General features: G+C 35.7%; 2 protein-coding genes across 3 annotated transcripts; both read right to left on the bottom strand.

The window, feature by feature from the left end:
• Window positions 1-3683: 3683 nt before the first annotated feature.
• Window positions 3684-5693, bottom strand: LOC18105116 (E3 ubiquitin-protein ligase ATL4). Its single transcript, XM_024584698.2, has one exon. It carries the CDS (start codon window positions 5220-5222, stop codon window positions 4173-4175), a length of 1050 nt encoding a protein of 349 aa, XP_024440466.2. The 5' UTR covers window positions 5223-5693; the 3' UTR covers window positions 3684-4172.
• Window positions 5694-8125: 2432 nt separating this feature from the next.
• Window positions 8126-12288, bottom strand: LOC18105115 (uncharacterized). 2 transcript variants are annotated; one of them, XM_024585574.2, is made up of 6 exons: window positions 12041-12288; window positions 10421-11224; window positions 10002-10175; window positions 9493-9638; window positions 8562-8672; window positions 8126-8468 (listed from the first exon to the last, which is right to left on the bottom strand). In XM_024585574.2, the coding sequence occupies exons 1-6, from the start codon at window positions 12164-12166 to the stop codon at window positions 8387-8389; spliced, it is 1443 nt and encodes a 480-aa protein (XP_024441342.1). In that variant the 5' UTR covers window positions 12167-12288; the 3' UTR covers window positions 8126-8386. The 2 variants fall into 2 exon arrangements, with proteins under 2 accessions (XP_024441342.1, XP_006375202.1); XM_006375140.3 differs by having other exon boundaries at window positions 10002-10172; window positions 12041-12287.
• Between the last annotated feature and the right edge of the window lie 965 nt (window positions 12289-13253).

Below are 13253 nucleotides of genomic sequence, written 5' to 3'. Positions count from 1 at the left end.
CTAGTCCAGGTGTTGTTTCTCTTAAGTTTCCCTCATCCAACAAAAGTTCGGGGCTAAGACATATCAAAATCTTATTCTATGTCCTATACTTTCCATAACCTTATAATATAAGATTTTTTTTCTTAATTCTTTTTTTAAATTATGTCATTTTAGTTTTTTTAATTATTCAAAATTACTTTGATTTTATTAAAAAAAACCAATAGGCCTTAGGTCAGCCCACAAACCTGCAAATCCATCCAACCCGCAATTCACGGGGCCAGGTGTTGTTTCTCCTACGTTTTCCTCCCTCCAACTGCTAGTAGTTTTCCTGGCCCTTCTCAACGGCCCTGCTTGTTTCGGCCTTTAATGTATAAGCCCACTAATTGTTGGTTTCACTTTATAATGGGCCCATTTGCGCTAAGACAGCCCACAGTTAACTCGGAAGAGAATTTAGATCTTGGAAATCCTGGGAAGATGTGTATTGAAAAAGGTTTTTCTAATTTAAAGGTTTCATTTATCATTTTGTGATGTCATGAATGCATATGATCATCCAATTGTGTTTCAAAATCAAATTCCTTTTATCACGTGATTAAATTAGATACAATTTACTTGTGATTTTGTGATGGGTTATGTAGCTCTTCCTTGGTTATTCAATTCATATTTATCGAATCTCATGTTTGAACTTCTATTCTGAGTATGTTTGTTTATGGATGTAAAAGTATTTTTTAAAAATTTAATTTTTTTGTTTTAAATTAATTTGTTTTTGTGTTTTTAGATAGTTTTGATATTCAATGTTAAAAAATAAGTTTAAAATAAATAAATAAAATATTATTTTGATGCATTTTCAAGTAAAAATTAATTTGAAAAACAATCGCCACCATAATGATAAACATGCTCTATATTATACGATATTTTTGTCATCCCATGGAACAAGGGACAAAATAGTAAGAATCATAGTTTTAAAATCCAGCTCGGTCTAGCGTGGCGACCCGGGGCTAGAATCGGGCCGGGTTTATGAAAAAATAGGGGTAGTTAAAAACTCGGTTGACCCGACAAGACCCGGTCAAAAACTCTATTACAACACGTTGATTTTTTTTTGTTTCTTTACCAAAACAACGTTGTTTTGATTTATAAAAAAAAATTTAGGGTTGACCCGGTCAAAACCCGTGACCTGGGTCTTGGACCGGGTCAATCATTTAGCCGGGTTTAAAAACACTAGTAAGAATTAAAAGGAAAAATCTGGTGAAAGATTTAGAATTGTTTGTTTTTTTGTTCAAAATTTTTTTAAAAAAATTAATTTTTTTTTATTTTTTAATGTGTTATTATTAAAAATAATTTTTAAGTATTTAAAAAATTATTTTAATATATTTTTAAATAAAAAATATTTTAAAAATTAAGTAGTAACTCAATTTCAAAACGTAACTGTTATTCGACAAGACAGTCACAGCTTGTCGCAATCAATTCCAAATCCTAACAAAATGTCGGGGGTTTCTCTCAAGTCACTTCCATTTTAATCCGATTTCTTCATTGATAATTATAGACCATGAAAAGTCTGACAAAGAGACAAAGAAAGATGGAAATGATTCCATACATAGCTAATCCAACAAATTTGTCCTGTGTAAGATGATGAATTTACAGACCAGACATGGGTTTTATTTATTATTATTATTACTATTGTTGTTGTTAGTCAAGAACTCCCTGCCTTCTTCACTTGTCTTGCTTTCAGGCTTTCAGAACAGGCGTGTCCAATCCTTGGCAAAACAAAAGTCTAACTTTTAATTAAACATCAACAATTCACTTCATGAAATCTATTGATAAAATTTATTTATTTAATACGTTAAGATACGTTTCTGATCATTATTTTCTTAATAAATACATTTTGTAAATTTATAATTCAATATTAACATTACTCGAGTTTTAAAAAGGTATTTGAGATTGTAGTAATAATTAAATTTTAAAATATTTTTTGTTTTAAAAAATATTAAAAATAATATTTTTTTATTTTTTAAAATTTTATTTTTGACACCAACATATAAAAATAATCCAAAAAATATTAAAAAAAATAATTTAGAGTAAATAAAAATTTAAATTTTAACAAAAATAACACAAGTTGAAATTCAATCTCAAACACTTCTAGATCTTGAACAAAAATCATACGAGTTTCACAGAACAGTTAGGCTTTAGGTTTAAAATCATGTATGGTCCCTCTACTTTACAGATTTGTTCAAATCAAAGCATCTACTTTAAATTGGCTCAAAACAACTGCTATACTTCTAGGTGAAGGCAATTTGAGATTCTCTATCAAATATTTAGCTAGGGATGATAGTGGATTGAATTTGAGTGTTATACCTCTCTTAGGGCACCATTTATTTTTTTATTTAGAATTACCTTTGGATGCATTTTAAAAATTCGTTTGGTTCGAAAAAACATTAAATTAATATTTTTTAGTGCTTTTTAATAATTTTGATGTGTTGGTGTAAAATAACAACGAAGAAAAAATTATTTTAATATATTTTCAAGCAAAAAAAACTCTACATCACAATACCAAACACTTAATCATATCCCATATTGACCAGGTTTGAGGATTTTCCCGTCAATTAAAAAAAATAATAGCTTCATGTATTTGCAACATAATATTTGATAGTTAGTACATAATAAAACAAAAAAAATATCAAGTCTATGTGAGTGTGTGTGTATGGACTTTGAGCATAAATTTATGGTCGGAGTTTTTTCGAAAATCTATCAAGACATGTAATTTTATCTCCTTAATTACACGTAGCTTTCATCTGGGCATTTAATCTATACAAGAGTGGGGTAAAAGGACTCAAATCACCTTTGGTTGGAAATAGAGGGGTAGATTTGAACCAATTTAAAGGCTGATTTTACCAAATGTGAAAGGCAGAGACAGCAGCAGCATGTGTGATTTTTCAAGGCATGGGTTTCTAATTTGAGCACAGAACCAAGCCGTTGCCTTTCCGATCACTCGTTCCCTAGTTGTGAGTGGACGCAGTCCGCAGCCATCATTATGCTGACAACTTGAGTCTCACTATCAACCAAATATATTATTATCCATAACCAGAAAAACAAGTGTGCCAAGCTACCTAACCCTCGTCTGGGATCGCCCTCAAATGGAAATGGGGACCTTTATAATAATCTGATCTGACCATATCTCTACGTGTCCTTAATTCCCAAGGAGTCAACAGCTGATTTTTCAGGCACCCAGATTAGATGTCCAAATGGCTACAGCTCCAACAAAAATTAGGTCAAGGTGGAGAGGACTTGAAGCTGGGGGAGAGGGATAAAAAAATACTTGGCAGAAATTCTTAACACAGAGGAGGTTCCTAAGATCTTTAGCAGCAAGTTAATAAGCATGGCCATGGCTGTGGGTATCTCATTACTGGAAAACTCCCGGCAATCATACTCTGCTGACAGTAATCAAACTGTCAACAAGACAATCCCTCTTTTTTTCAAGAAAAAATCATCATATCCAAAAGGGTAATCAAGATTATCTCAAAGTATTCAAGATGGCTAAATCATCCGATGAAATCATCGGATGAAAATCATCATATAAGGTCATAATTCATGCATGAACTTCATCTCCCATGAACCTATCAAGCTAGTGCTGATCAAGAGCCTAATCGCAAGGTCCATATGACCTCACGTGAAAGTGACTCGTTTAAACTAATTCATGTGCTTGTGATCCATTTGCCAAGATCAACCAATGAACATCAACATTCAATTCAGCAATCACAGAATTCACATGATGACAGCCCCTTATGTACTGTGTCTGATATTACTAATTAATATTTTTTTCTCTAGAATTTAAAAACAAAAAACAAAAAAAAACCCACAAACCATCCTTTATAGAAAGGTAGGAAATCAACATCTATGTATGTACCTCTTGGATGGATCATCCATCCATGCATCATCTATCTCTCTCGGCATCATAGACCAATATGCTTCCAAAAATGTCATTCTCTTGGTGCTTTATCTACGAAAAAGATTGATGACAAGCCAAGGAAGGAACCATAGATTCAGGAGTTTCCACTCTCTCTTTTGCTTTATCCACTTACCAGCATGTCTTGTCATTTTGTACCTTATAGAGTGGACATAGCAAGAAATGGACTGGACCAGGAAAATGCGGTAAGATTTAAATCCCGTAATTGACCCTAACCGTTTCATCTATTTATGAATTATACCCCTGAAAACCAACGAAACAGTTCGCTAATTTCTTCTCCTACACGGTTCGCCTCCAAATCATAATCCCCAACACCGGCGATCTCGCTCCGGCGACTGCTTCCCGTAAAGAACCTTCCAGAACCTCTAAACGATGCCGTGCGTGAAGAGAGAGAAGCCGATAGACGGTCAACGTATTCTCTTAACCAACTTCCTCTCGCCGCAGCCACTTCCGCTGCCAAAATCTGCTGCTCGGACAATGTCGGACCGCCACCGCCACCACTCTCCTTCGACATGCTCCTCCTGTGTGATTGATTGATAGTAACCTCCGATTCCTCCTCCACGACGTAATCAAACGAACCAACAGAGTACGAGCTCCGATGCTCGCCTGCAGCAAAGGAGGCGGCGGATGTGGAGAGAGAGGAGGCCGAGTTAGGAGCAGGATGTTCTCGGCGGCTAATAGAACCAATCTCAAGGCGGAAACTATCACCACCGCGAGCTTCGACATCGGAGATAGCTTTGGCGAGGTCGGACTCCGATATAAGAATAGGAGACCGGCAGAGAGGACATGATTGATTAGAATTGACCCACGTGTCAATGCAATGTGCATGGAAAGCATGACAACAAAGCGGAAGCAATCGCAAGAGATCATCCGGTTCGAACTTGGACAGACAAACCGCGCAATCGCCGCCGGAGATAGCAGGGGAGGAGGATGACCGCCGTTTGATGGAGGAAAAGGAGAAGAGAGGAAGTGAGTCAGCAATGGAAGGCTCTAAGGTTTCTGGTGAAACACGGTGGTTGTTGTTACCTGAGTGACGGTTAGAGGAGGAGAGGGCTGTTATCGTGGTAGTTGTGGCGGTGGTTCTAGAGGGAGAGAGGTGGCTGAGGCAACGGCGGTTTAAGACACGAAGAAGGAAGCAAAGAGAAACAGAGACTAACAGAGTGATGGAGAGGATTAAAATGATGATCAATATGCTTGAGTTAAGGTTCTGAAACGGCGAAGTCTTGGTGCCTCCGCTGGCCGTATCGGTGGGTGTTGTGGTGAACAAGTCTGGAGGAGCAGACATCGTTTGCTTCAGTTTCTAGAGAGCGAAAGGGAGAGGCTGATAAAATGGGCGGGTTGGCCTTTAATAAGTGCAGGTGTGTATAGGATAGTGACTGAACGTGAGGTGGATTATTGTGGTGGTGGTGATGGAGGAGGAGGAGGAGGAGGAGGGTAGGAGCAAAGAAAGAGAGAGAAGTGAGTGGTGGTGGTGGTGGTGGTCATTTATGGCATGGGTTTCACCTGCCAAGGCATTGAATTGAAATCTCTGAGTAAATAAATGCTCGCAGTTTTTGAAAGAGGAGAGGAGGAGGGGTGTGTGCCTACTGCTCTGGCCTGGCCTATGGGAGTCTGTTATAAATGTAAGAATATGGACTGTTTCACTTTCATTAAAGGGATAGCAACCATGATCCATGACAAAACTCCTAGTTCAAGTAACTAATTACTTTTACATTACATAAATATAATGTTCTTTCCTGCTTACAAACCTCACCACCATTTACAACTAAAAAATAAACATATCCAATATGTTTTATTCTAAAGTTTGATCTTTTAAAGTTTTATATTTATTAAACCTCGTTGGATTGATTTGGTGACTCACGACCTACGACCTAAAACCAGAATTGAATTATCTAGTTAAAATAAAATAAAACCCAACCAAGTCAATTCCAATAAATATTTATCCAAAACAATCTTGTTTTATTTTTAAAAAAATAAAATGATATTGTTTTGAAGCTGATATTTATTCTTGCGTGGTCAAATCTTAGTTGGAATACGAAATCTGAAAACTATGCTGGAATTCATATTCCACCATGACTTAATAATTCATAACAATGTAATTATGAGATATGCGATGTGTTCCATGATCCAAATCAGTTTTTGATATATATATAAAATTAGTTGACTTAAGGGAATGGGTTATAAGGAGTTGCTGCACTTACTTGGATACCGTGGATTAATGAGGCAAGCGGATGAAATTGCATTATTCTATTGTATAAAAAATTAGCATAACATTCTCATTATCTTAATAGATTATGTATGAAAGTAGCACACCCGTGCCATCATCTGTTTTCAATAATAAAAAAAATTATTTTCTGGGGATCTTTCTCTTTGTTCAAGCTGCGTTGCTTCATCCATACTCTTGGCATGCTTCTGATAACAAAAACAAACAGAGCAGTGCTTCATCTGACAAGGCTGTTACCATCAGAATATATAAACTGGTTGCACAAATCTGTGATGAAATGTTTGTTTCTTCATCTCCCTGCCTAAAAACATGGAAGAAGACAAAGCACGTTCGGGATTTGCATGTCAAACAAGGAAGAGCTTTTGATCCAATTATTTGACTGACACTGCTGGAATGATAGGTCTTGGTCGTAATTACCATGTACCAGAGTAAAAACAGATAAAGCTCTCAAGTATTTCTTGTTTTTCGCAGGTGAGAAAAATAGAGTGGGTGCTAGGGCATAAAAAATGATGGTGGGCGTGTGTTATTTTATCATCAGAGTCTAGATAGATGACAATGGGAATGGCCGTGGAGTTTTTCTCACCTAACATTGCCACTGCATTAATGGATTAGCTCAGCTAAATGTAGAGCTCTTGTATCTTAGCTTTGCTATCTGTTCTTATGCACAATGAGGATGTCCCACGAAACTTAAGACGCTTAGGTAAACCCCCAGCCGCAAATAGAGAAGAAATTATGTGTAAAAGGACATGTATTTATCATCTAGACCTGCAAAGCTGAAATATTTAGATAATACAGGATTCTAGTTAGGAAGTTCTTATTTCCTTTTGTTGTTGTAAAAGTGAAATTCCCAAGAAAGTAAAGAAGCTGATGAATTTGGCTGATTCTTCTCAAGTTCTACAGGAAGGTGAATTTCTGTCATGACAAGTACAGCAGATGACATGCTGACATGCCTATGCAAGCATAAAAAAATTTGAGGGCAGTTCATCCATTCCTTCAGACCTTGCTTCCTGAACCAAGCATATTATAGGAGTACATACCTACATACATGAATGCATACATGCTGGTTCGTATAATAGGAAGTGGTATCAGGTGGACTGTTCCCTGCAGTCCAGCAGAACATTTAACTCTTAAATTGAAACTTGCAACCAACCTCATTTATGTTGGAGGATGAAGTGAACCATCCTCACCCAGTTCTCAAACCGAGTGTTTTTCTCCTTTTTTCATTTACATAAAGAAATGGTTAAGCAGACATAACAACACCGACAGATTTTAAGAACAGTGACCCTCTCAGGCACAATTACTGCTCCTCACTTTGCTTCACCTGCACTCTATGGATGCCTGCCCAAAAAACTTATTGAATGTAGGCCCCATGAGTTAAGTATACAAGCTTTAGCTTTTGATTCTTATGTGGATGCTCATTGGCCATGAAGGCAGGCAAAGCATGACCAAGAAGAAACCCAGATGGATGAGTCAAACAGAATCACAAATGCCCTCGAACGTAGTTTGGGAATCAAAGGGCCTAAAATAGTCAAAGCAGCTTGCAGGACGCTAGTATGTTGCAAAACTTGTATTGACCTTTCGGCTAAGATCCAAAAGTCACATATTTCCCAAAATTAACTAAATGGAAATTCCTACTTCCAGCTTTTTCTTCATCAGAGCTTCTCCTAGACTAGTCTACTTTACAAGATTCAACCTAACAACTTTTAACTATCTGGGCAGTGAGCATTTACAGGAATACCCCATCCAGTTTCTACAAGCCATATGCCGCTAACGGATTGACCAACTCAATGTCATTCGCAAGGTTGGTGCCTTGCTGGTATTGGTAATAAAGATGAACTTTTTGGTACAATAATTGTTCGGTGACAGGAAAGAAAATAAATGCACGAGTTACTAGCTAGCTAGAGCCATAAAAAGAGTAAGCAGGATGATGTTACTAGGAAAAACAAAAGCTGGGGGCTCAGACATATCAAAATCTTATTCCATGTCCTATGCTTTCCATAACCTTATTCATGGCCATTTGATAATATAAGATTTCTACAACTGTTGACAGCAAATGATTATACTGCAAGCTAAACTTTAGTTGAAAAGCTTAAAGCGTAGGATATCATAAAGAAGAAAATTAAAATTCCTAACATGTAACCTTGTCCTGTGGTCTTGTGGAAAGACCTCAAACCATTTCAGGAAGAACTTTGCCTTATTTACAAGTCTTTATATATATATATGCATCAAGGTGACGTGCTCTCTGGGTTTGAGGCCGAACTTTCAGCCGTACCCTTGCAAACATCATCTCTGCAGAGAGGGCAAACACTGAAAACGAACATAAGAACAAAAAGAAATTAGAACTCAGCTCGTAATCAGCCCAAGTCATCCAAAACAACAAGCATGGTAGTGATAGATTACCCATGTATATCCTTGAGCCATTTGTCAACACATGCCATGTGAAATTCATGAGAACATGGGAGGACTCGAATTTTATCTCCTTCCTCATAATCAACCAAGCAAATGTGACACCTGTAAATATTTTTTTCCGATACTGGTCAGGATTAACTAGAGAGAACAAGAATTCAGTTCACAAGGCGTTTGAAGGGAAAATGAATACTGCTGTGAACAGTAGAATGCACGCTGGCCATACAGATTTATTCAGAATCATAAATGAACAGTAGATAAATGATTTCAAGTCCTTGATTTATGAGTGGAATTAAGGGCGGTGTTTGGCCTCTGGTTGAACCGGAGCTTTGAAAAAAATTTAATTTTTTTTTATATTTTTGAATTGTTTTGATGTACTAATATCAAAAATAATTTTTAAAAATATATGTATGTATATATTATTTTTCTTCAAATTAATTTTTTTTTTCTTTTTTATCTACATTTTTCGCTTTCCCATTTTGAATCAAGTCAAAAGGAACATAAATTGGAGGCTAGCATGATCCAGTACCACGGTTCACATGGTCAGAATTTTATCACCACCTCACCACATGTAAAAGTAGATTCGGTAAGCAAGTACAAATGCGGGGAGAGAGCATGTTGCAGGCAGGAACAAGAAGCCATGGTATCAATGGATATTTCGTGTACTACTCTGAGACCAAGCACGAAGATGACTCCTTGTACAATTTCGCACAGCTATACAGGACATTTTACATACATAATGTGTTAGCCACATGACTACACGCATCCCTTTTAGGAAGTAACAAAAACATCTACTCCCTAAAGGTTTTCTTTCTTTATTCTGGTTAGTAAATTACTTGCCTTGTGTCATTTATTATTCTTCTCTTTTCAAGCAGAAGTTATTGCTAATGTTAGTTTTGTATTATTTTATAAGATTTTCACTTACTGTTGTTCATGCTGTGCCACATTCTCAGTTCCAGGAGACTTTTGATAATTCTTCAGAGGTAACGAATTTACAACAGCTTCAGGAGCAGGAAGAGAGAGCATAGAAGGTGAAAGGGATAGGTGATGGCGATGAATTTCCTCTAAAACCTACAAAACAAACACGATAAGAAAACCATGAGAAGTAAGACTATAGGACGATTCTGCATATGTGATGCTTATGAACATGCTTCACATAAGACGACAACTGTTACAAATCCCATGCCCATTCCACTTAACAAGTCTCTACATATTGTACCTGATGAGTTAACACAGTTGTAAAGGTTTTTAGAAAGTAGATTGTAGTTAACATGAAGGAATCATTTAAGTTTATGTGTATCAATGCTTTCAATAAAGAAAGACATATGAAAGCTAAAGGATGTAATTTGGACTAGTGCAATCTGTTGACACTTCTCAAGGCATAGAACTAGCGGAGTGCCTCAAAAATAGTCACCGTAAAAGAAATCTATTTACCTCAAAAAGTGCATCTGTCAACAGAATTATTTGGGAAATATTTGCATGGCTGTTAGACTCCTCAGCCACAGAAGAGGGTTCACATAAACATGTACCATTACGATGAAGGCCAGCTGGGCACAAGGAAGCTTCCCAACCTTGTTCATCATGCACATCATGAAATCTTTCTCTCTGCTTAATGAATGAAATGTAATAAAAAAACAATAAACAGGAAATATTAATCTGTGAAGCATAACCAGGTAAAAATAGTAACAAGAATTCTAAATCAAAATGAATTGCATGTGTCAAAGAACCTCCAGTTTGATGAATTGTTGATTATATGATCAAATAAGTTTTCTGTACATAAAGAACTTTCAAAGGTCTTTTGACAATTTATCCCATAAACAGATTGCATCAGAAGGAAATGTATAAACTGTTACCTCATATCTTGATTGCCACGGCCGTTCACTCCTGCGTCGATTTCTAGTGTTAGGATATCTAGATCCACGACCAACTCCATCGAAATGTAGATCGCCACTAAAATCAAGGAGCCATCTGTCATGAGATCCTAGATCATCAGCATGACTAGTTGTAAGAACTAAGGTTTGGGAACCTCCATTCCTTCTCAAACTGCTTCTAGAAAAAGCATCCCAAAACATCCTTCTACTATTCCTTCTTGCCTCACGATTACTAATTTCTGCAAAGCTACTTGAGAAAATGTTGGATTGTATGCTCACCACATCAACAACAACCAATCTTGCAGCCCTCGCTTCTTGTTCCCCATCAGATGAGACAAATTCTGAAAGTGGTTGTGGAGGTACTAAGGAAGCAGGAATAACAGAATTTGTATTGGAGAAATCAATACTTGCATCTGAAACAGACGACTCATTCGAATCTAGATTCTCAGAATCCAGACCTACAACACCTGCCACCGTTGTAACATCAGAGACAGATGCTGTTGGTGTCTGTTCTTTTACAGAAGCACTAGCTGCATGAGCTTCCATAAGACTGTCATTGACATTTGACTGCTGAGATTGTAACTCGCTATTCTTAGAAGCAGGACTATCCTCAACCTTACCATTACTACTTCGAGATAAGTCCCCACTTTCAACACTGGAACTACTTAACCCAGTTTCCGAACCAAGGTTAGAAAATGAGGCCTGCTTAGAGCTCGCTGACACATCATGACAAGTAGCTAGATTTTCAAGAGATCCTGTCAATGATTCATCTACATGATCACCCATCTGAAAGTCAAAATCAGTCTCAGAATTACTCCATTACAAGATACTTTAGTCAATTTTTGATTTCCAAGATAGTTTTTTTGTTTTCTCCCTTGTTTTACCGTAACCCAGCACATGAATGGCACAAAAGGATCTATATCACCGACCGCAACTGATTTGGGATTTAGTCTTTGTTGTTGATATAACCAAGCACAAATATATAAGAATAACTCAGGGCCGTTTAGAATTGCTTTCCAAATAAAGTTTCTAAAAAAACTGAAAAAACTATTCTTAAAATTAGTTTTTTTTATGTTTTTTTATCATTTTGATATACTATTATCAAAAATAATTTTTAAAAAACAAAAAAATAGTGTTTTAATGCATTTCTAGAAGAAAAAATCTCAACCGCCGTAATCAACTTATAAATTCATCGAATAATCGTAACTTGCAACCAGAAATTGTCACGATACAGTAGAAAATTACTTGTAATATAAGTTAAGTGAACTTCACGTTCGTGAGATATTGACTTCAAAACTTTTGCATCCAACCCAAAAAAAAAAGAAGAATAGAAGAGAAAACATCGAAGACCCATTTCAAGATTCTATCCTTTTCCTTCCATTCGTTGTTTTTCACTTTATTCTAACATGTTCTAAGCAACCAAAGAAAAGAACAAATAACTAAAGATAATCCCATTAAAAACAAAACCATTAATGCTAAATTATTTTCATCAGTCAGCTAATTGATCAGAAAGAATTCTTTAGTACTAAACTTAAATTCAAGTTGATGGATGGATTCATAAAAAGAAATCTAAAGAGAAGGAGAGAGATGATGTTAAAGAACCTCAATAGGAGCTCGAGAAACAGAACCACCACAAAAGAGAGAAGCAAGGGCTCTGCGCTTGAACCTGTTAGTCCCTGACCCTGAATCTGAACCTGACCCATTTAAACTGCTCTTACTTGAACCCATATGTAATTTTTCTCTTGAGAAAACACAGAGAAAGGGCGGAAAGAGAATTTATGTAGCAGGGGAAGGAAACAACAGAGAAGAAAGCACAAGTCTTTACCAAGAACAAAAGAAACAAAAAAGTAGTTGTCTTTGCCTTTTTACTATGTCACTAAAAACTACTCGGTGGAATCTAGGGGCGTACACGTAAGCAAATGGGCCCGCTGAACGGTCGAGCTCCAACCAGTAACATTTGTGAAAATTTAAGCGGGACCCGTCATAGCTTGGATTTCCACGAAGCTTGCTCTAGCTTGAATTTGAAGTAGCAGTGGAGCTGCTGGAGCACTCTCACCCTGGTTTCCTTAGATTAATTATGTTCGAAGGTGTTTTAAAAATATATTTATTTTAAAAAATTATTTATTTAATCTTTTTTAATTATTTTAATATGTCGATATTATATATATATATATATAAAGCATTTTTGCGTTTTTGCTGTCAAATTTTCAACCAGCAATTTCATGGTTGTAAAACTGGATATAGGAATTGATCTGAAGAAATAATTAATTTAGTAGATCATTCTGTTAACTTGCCTGCATGTATTAAAATTATTTTTTTTAATAGGTTTTGACAGATTCAATCAATTTACTAAAAATGAATAGATTAACTAAGATTTACCATATCAATAGTTTAATTAAACTAAAAACTTAACGTAAATCATATTTAAAAAATTAGATTCTTAACCTGCGGGACAAGTCAGGTTGACAATTACTGAAAAGGACAGGAGAACGCAGACTTTTCAATTCTAGAGTAGTGAATTGGATTATTGGCTCGTGCGCTAAGAATTGGATAAATTTTATTTTAATGTAAGAAAAATATTAGGCACTGTTAAAAATAATTTAATAAAAAAAACAATAAACTTAAAATATAATTCATGTTAAATAATATTTTTTTTAAATATTGATATGGTAATATATTGAATAATATTTATTTTTAAATATTAAGATGAAATATATATAATCAATCTAATTTAATCTATCAAATTATAATTTAGGATAATCTTAAAATAAATTATAAATATTAATTTTTAATTAACTCGATAAGAAAAAATAAA

This window comes from Populus trichocarpa, chromosome 14, assembly GCF_000002775.5.
Source record: "Populus trichocarpa isolate Nisqually-1 chromosome 14, P.trichocarpa_v4.1, whole genome shotgun sequence".
Taxonomy (NCBI): domain Eukaryota; kingdom Viridiplantae; phylum Streptophyta; class Magnoliopsida; order Malpighiales; family Salicaceae; genus Populus; species Populus trichocarpa.
Note: the sequence above shows the minus strand (reverse complement) of the source record. Positions and strands in the feature narration are given on the sequence as shown.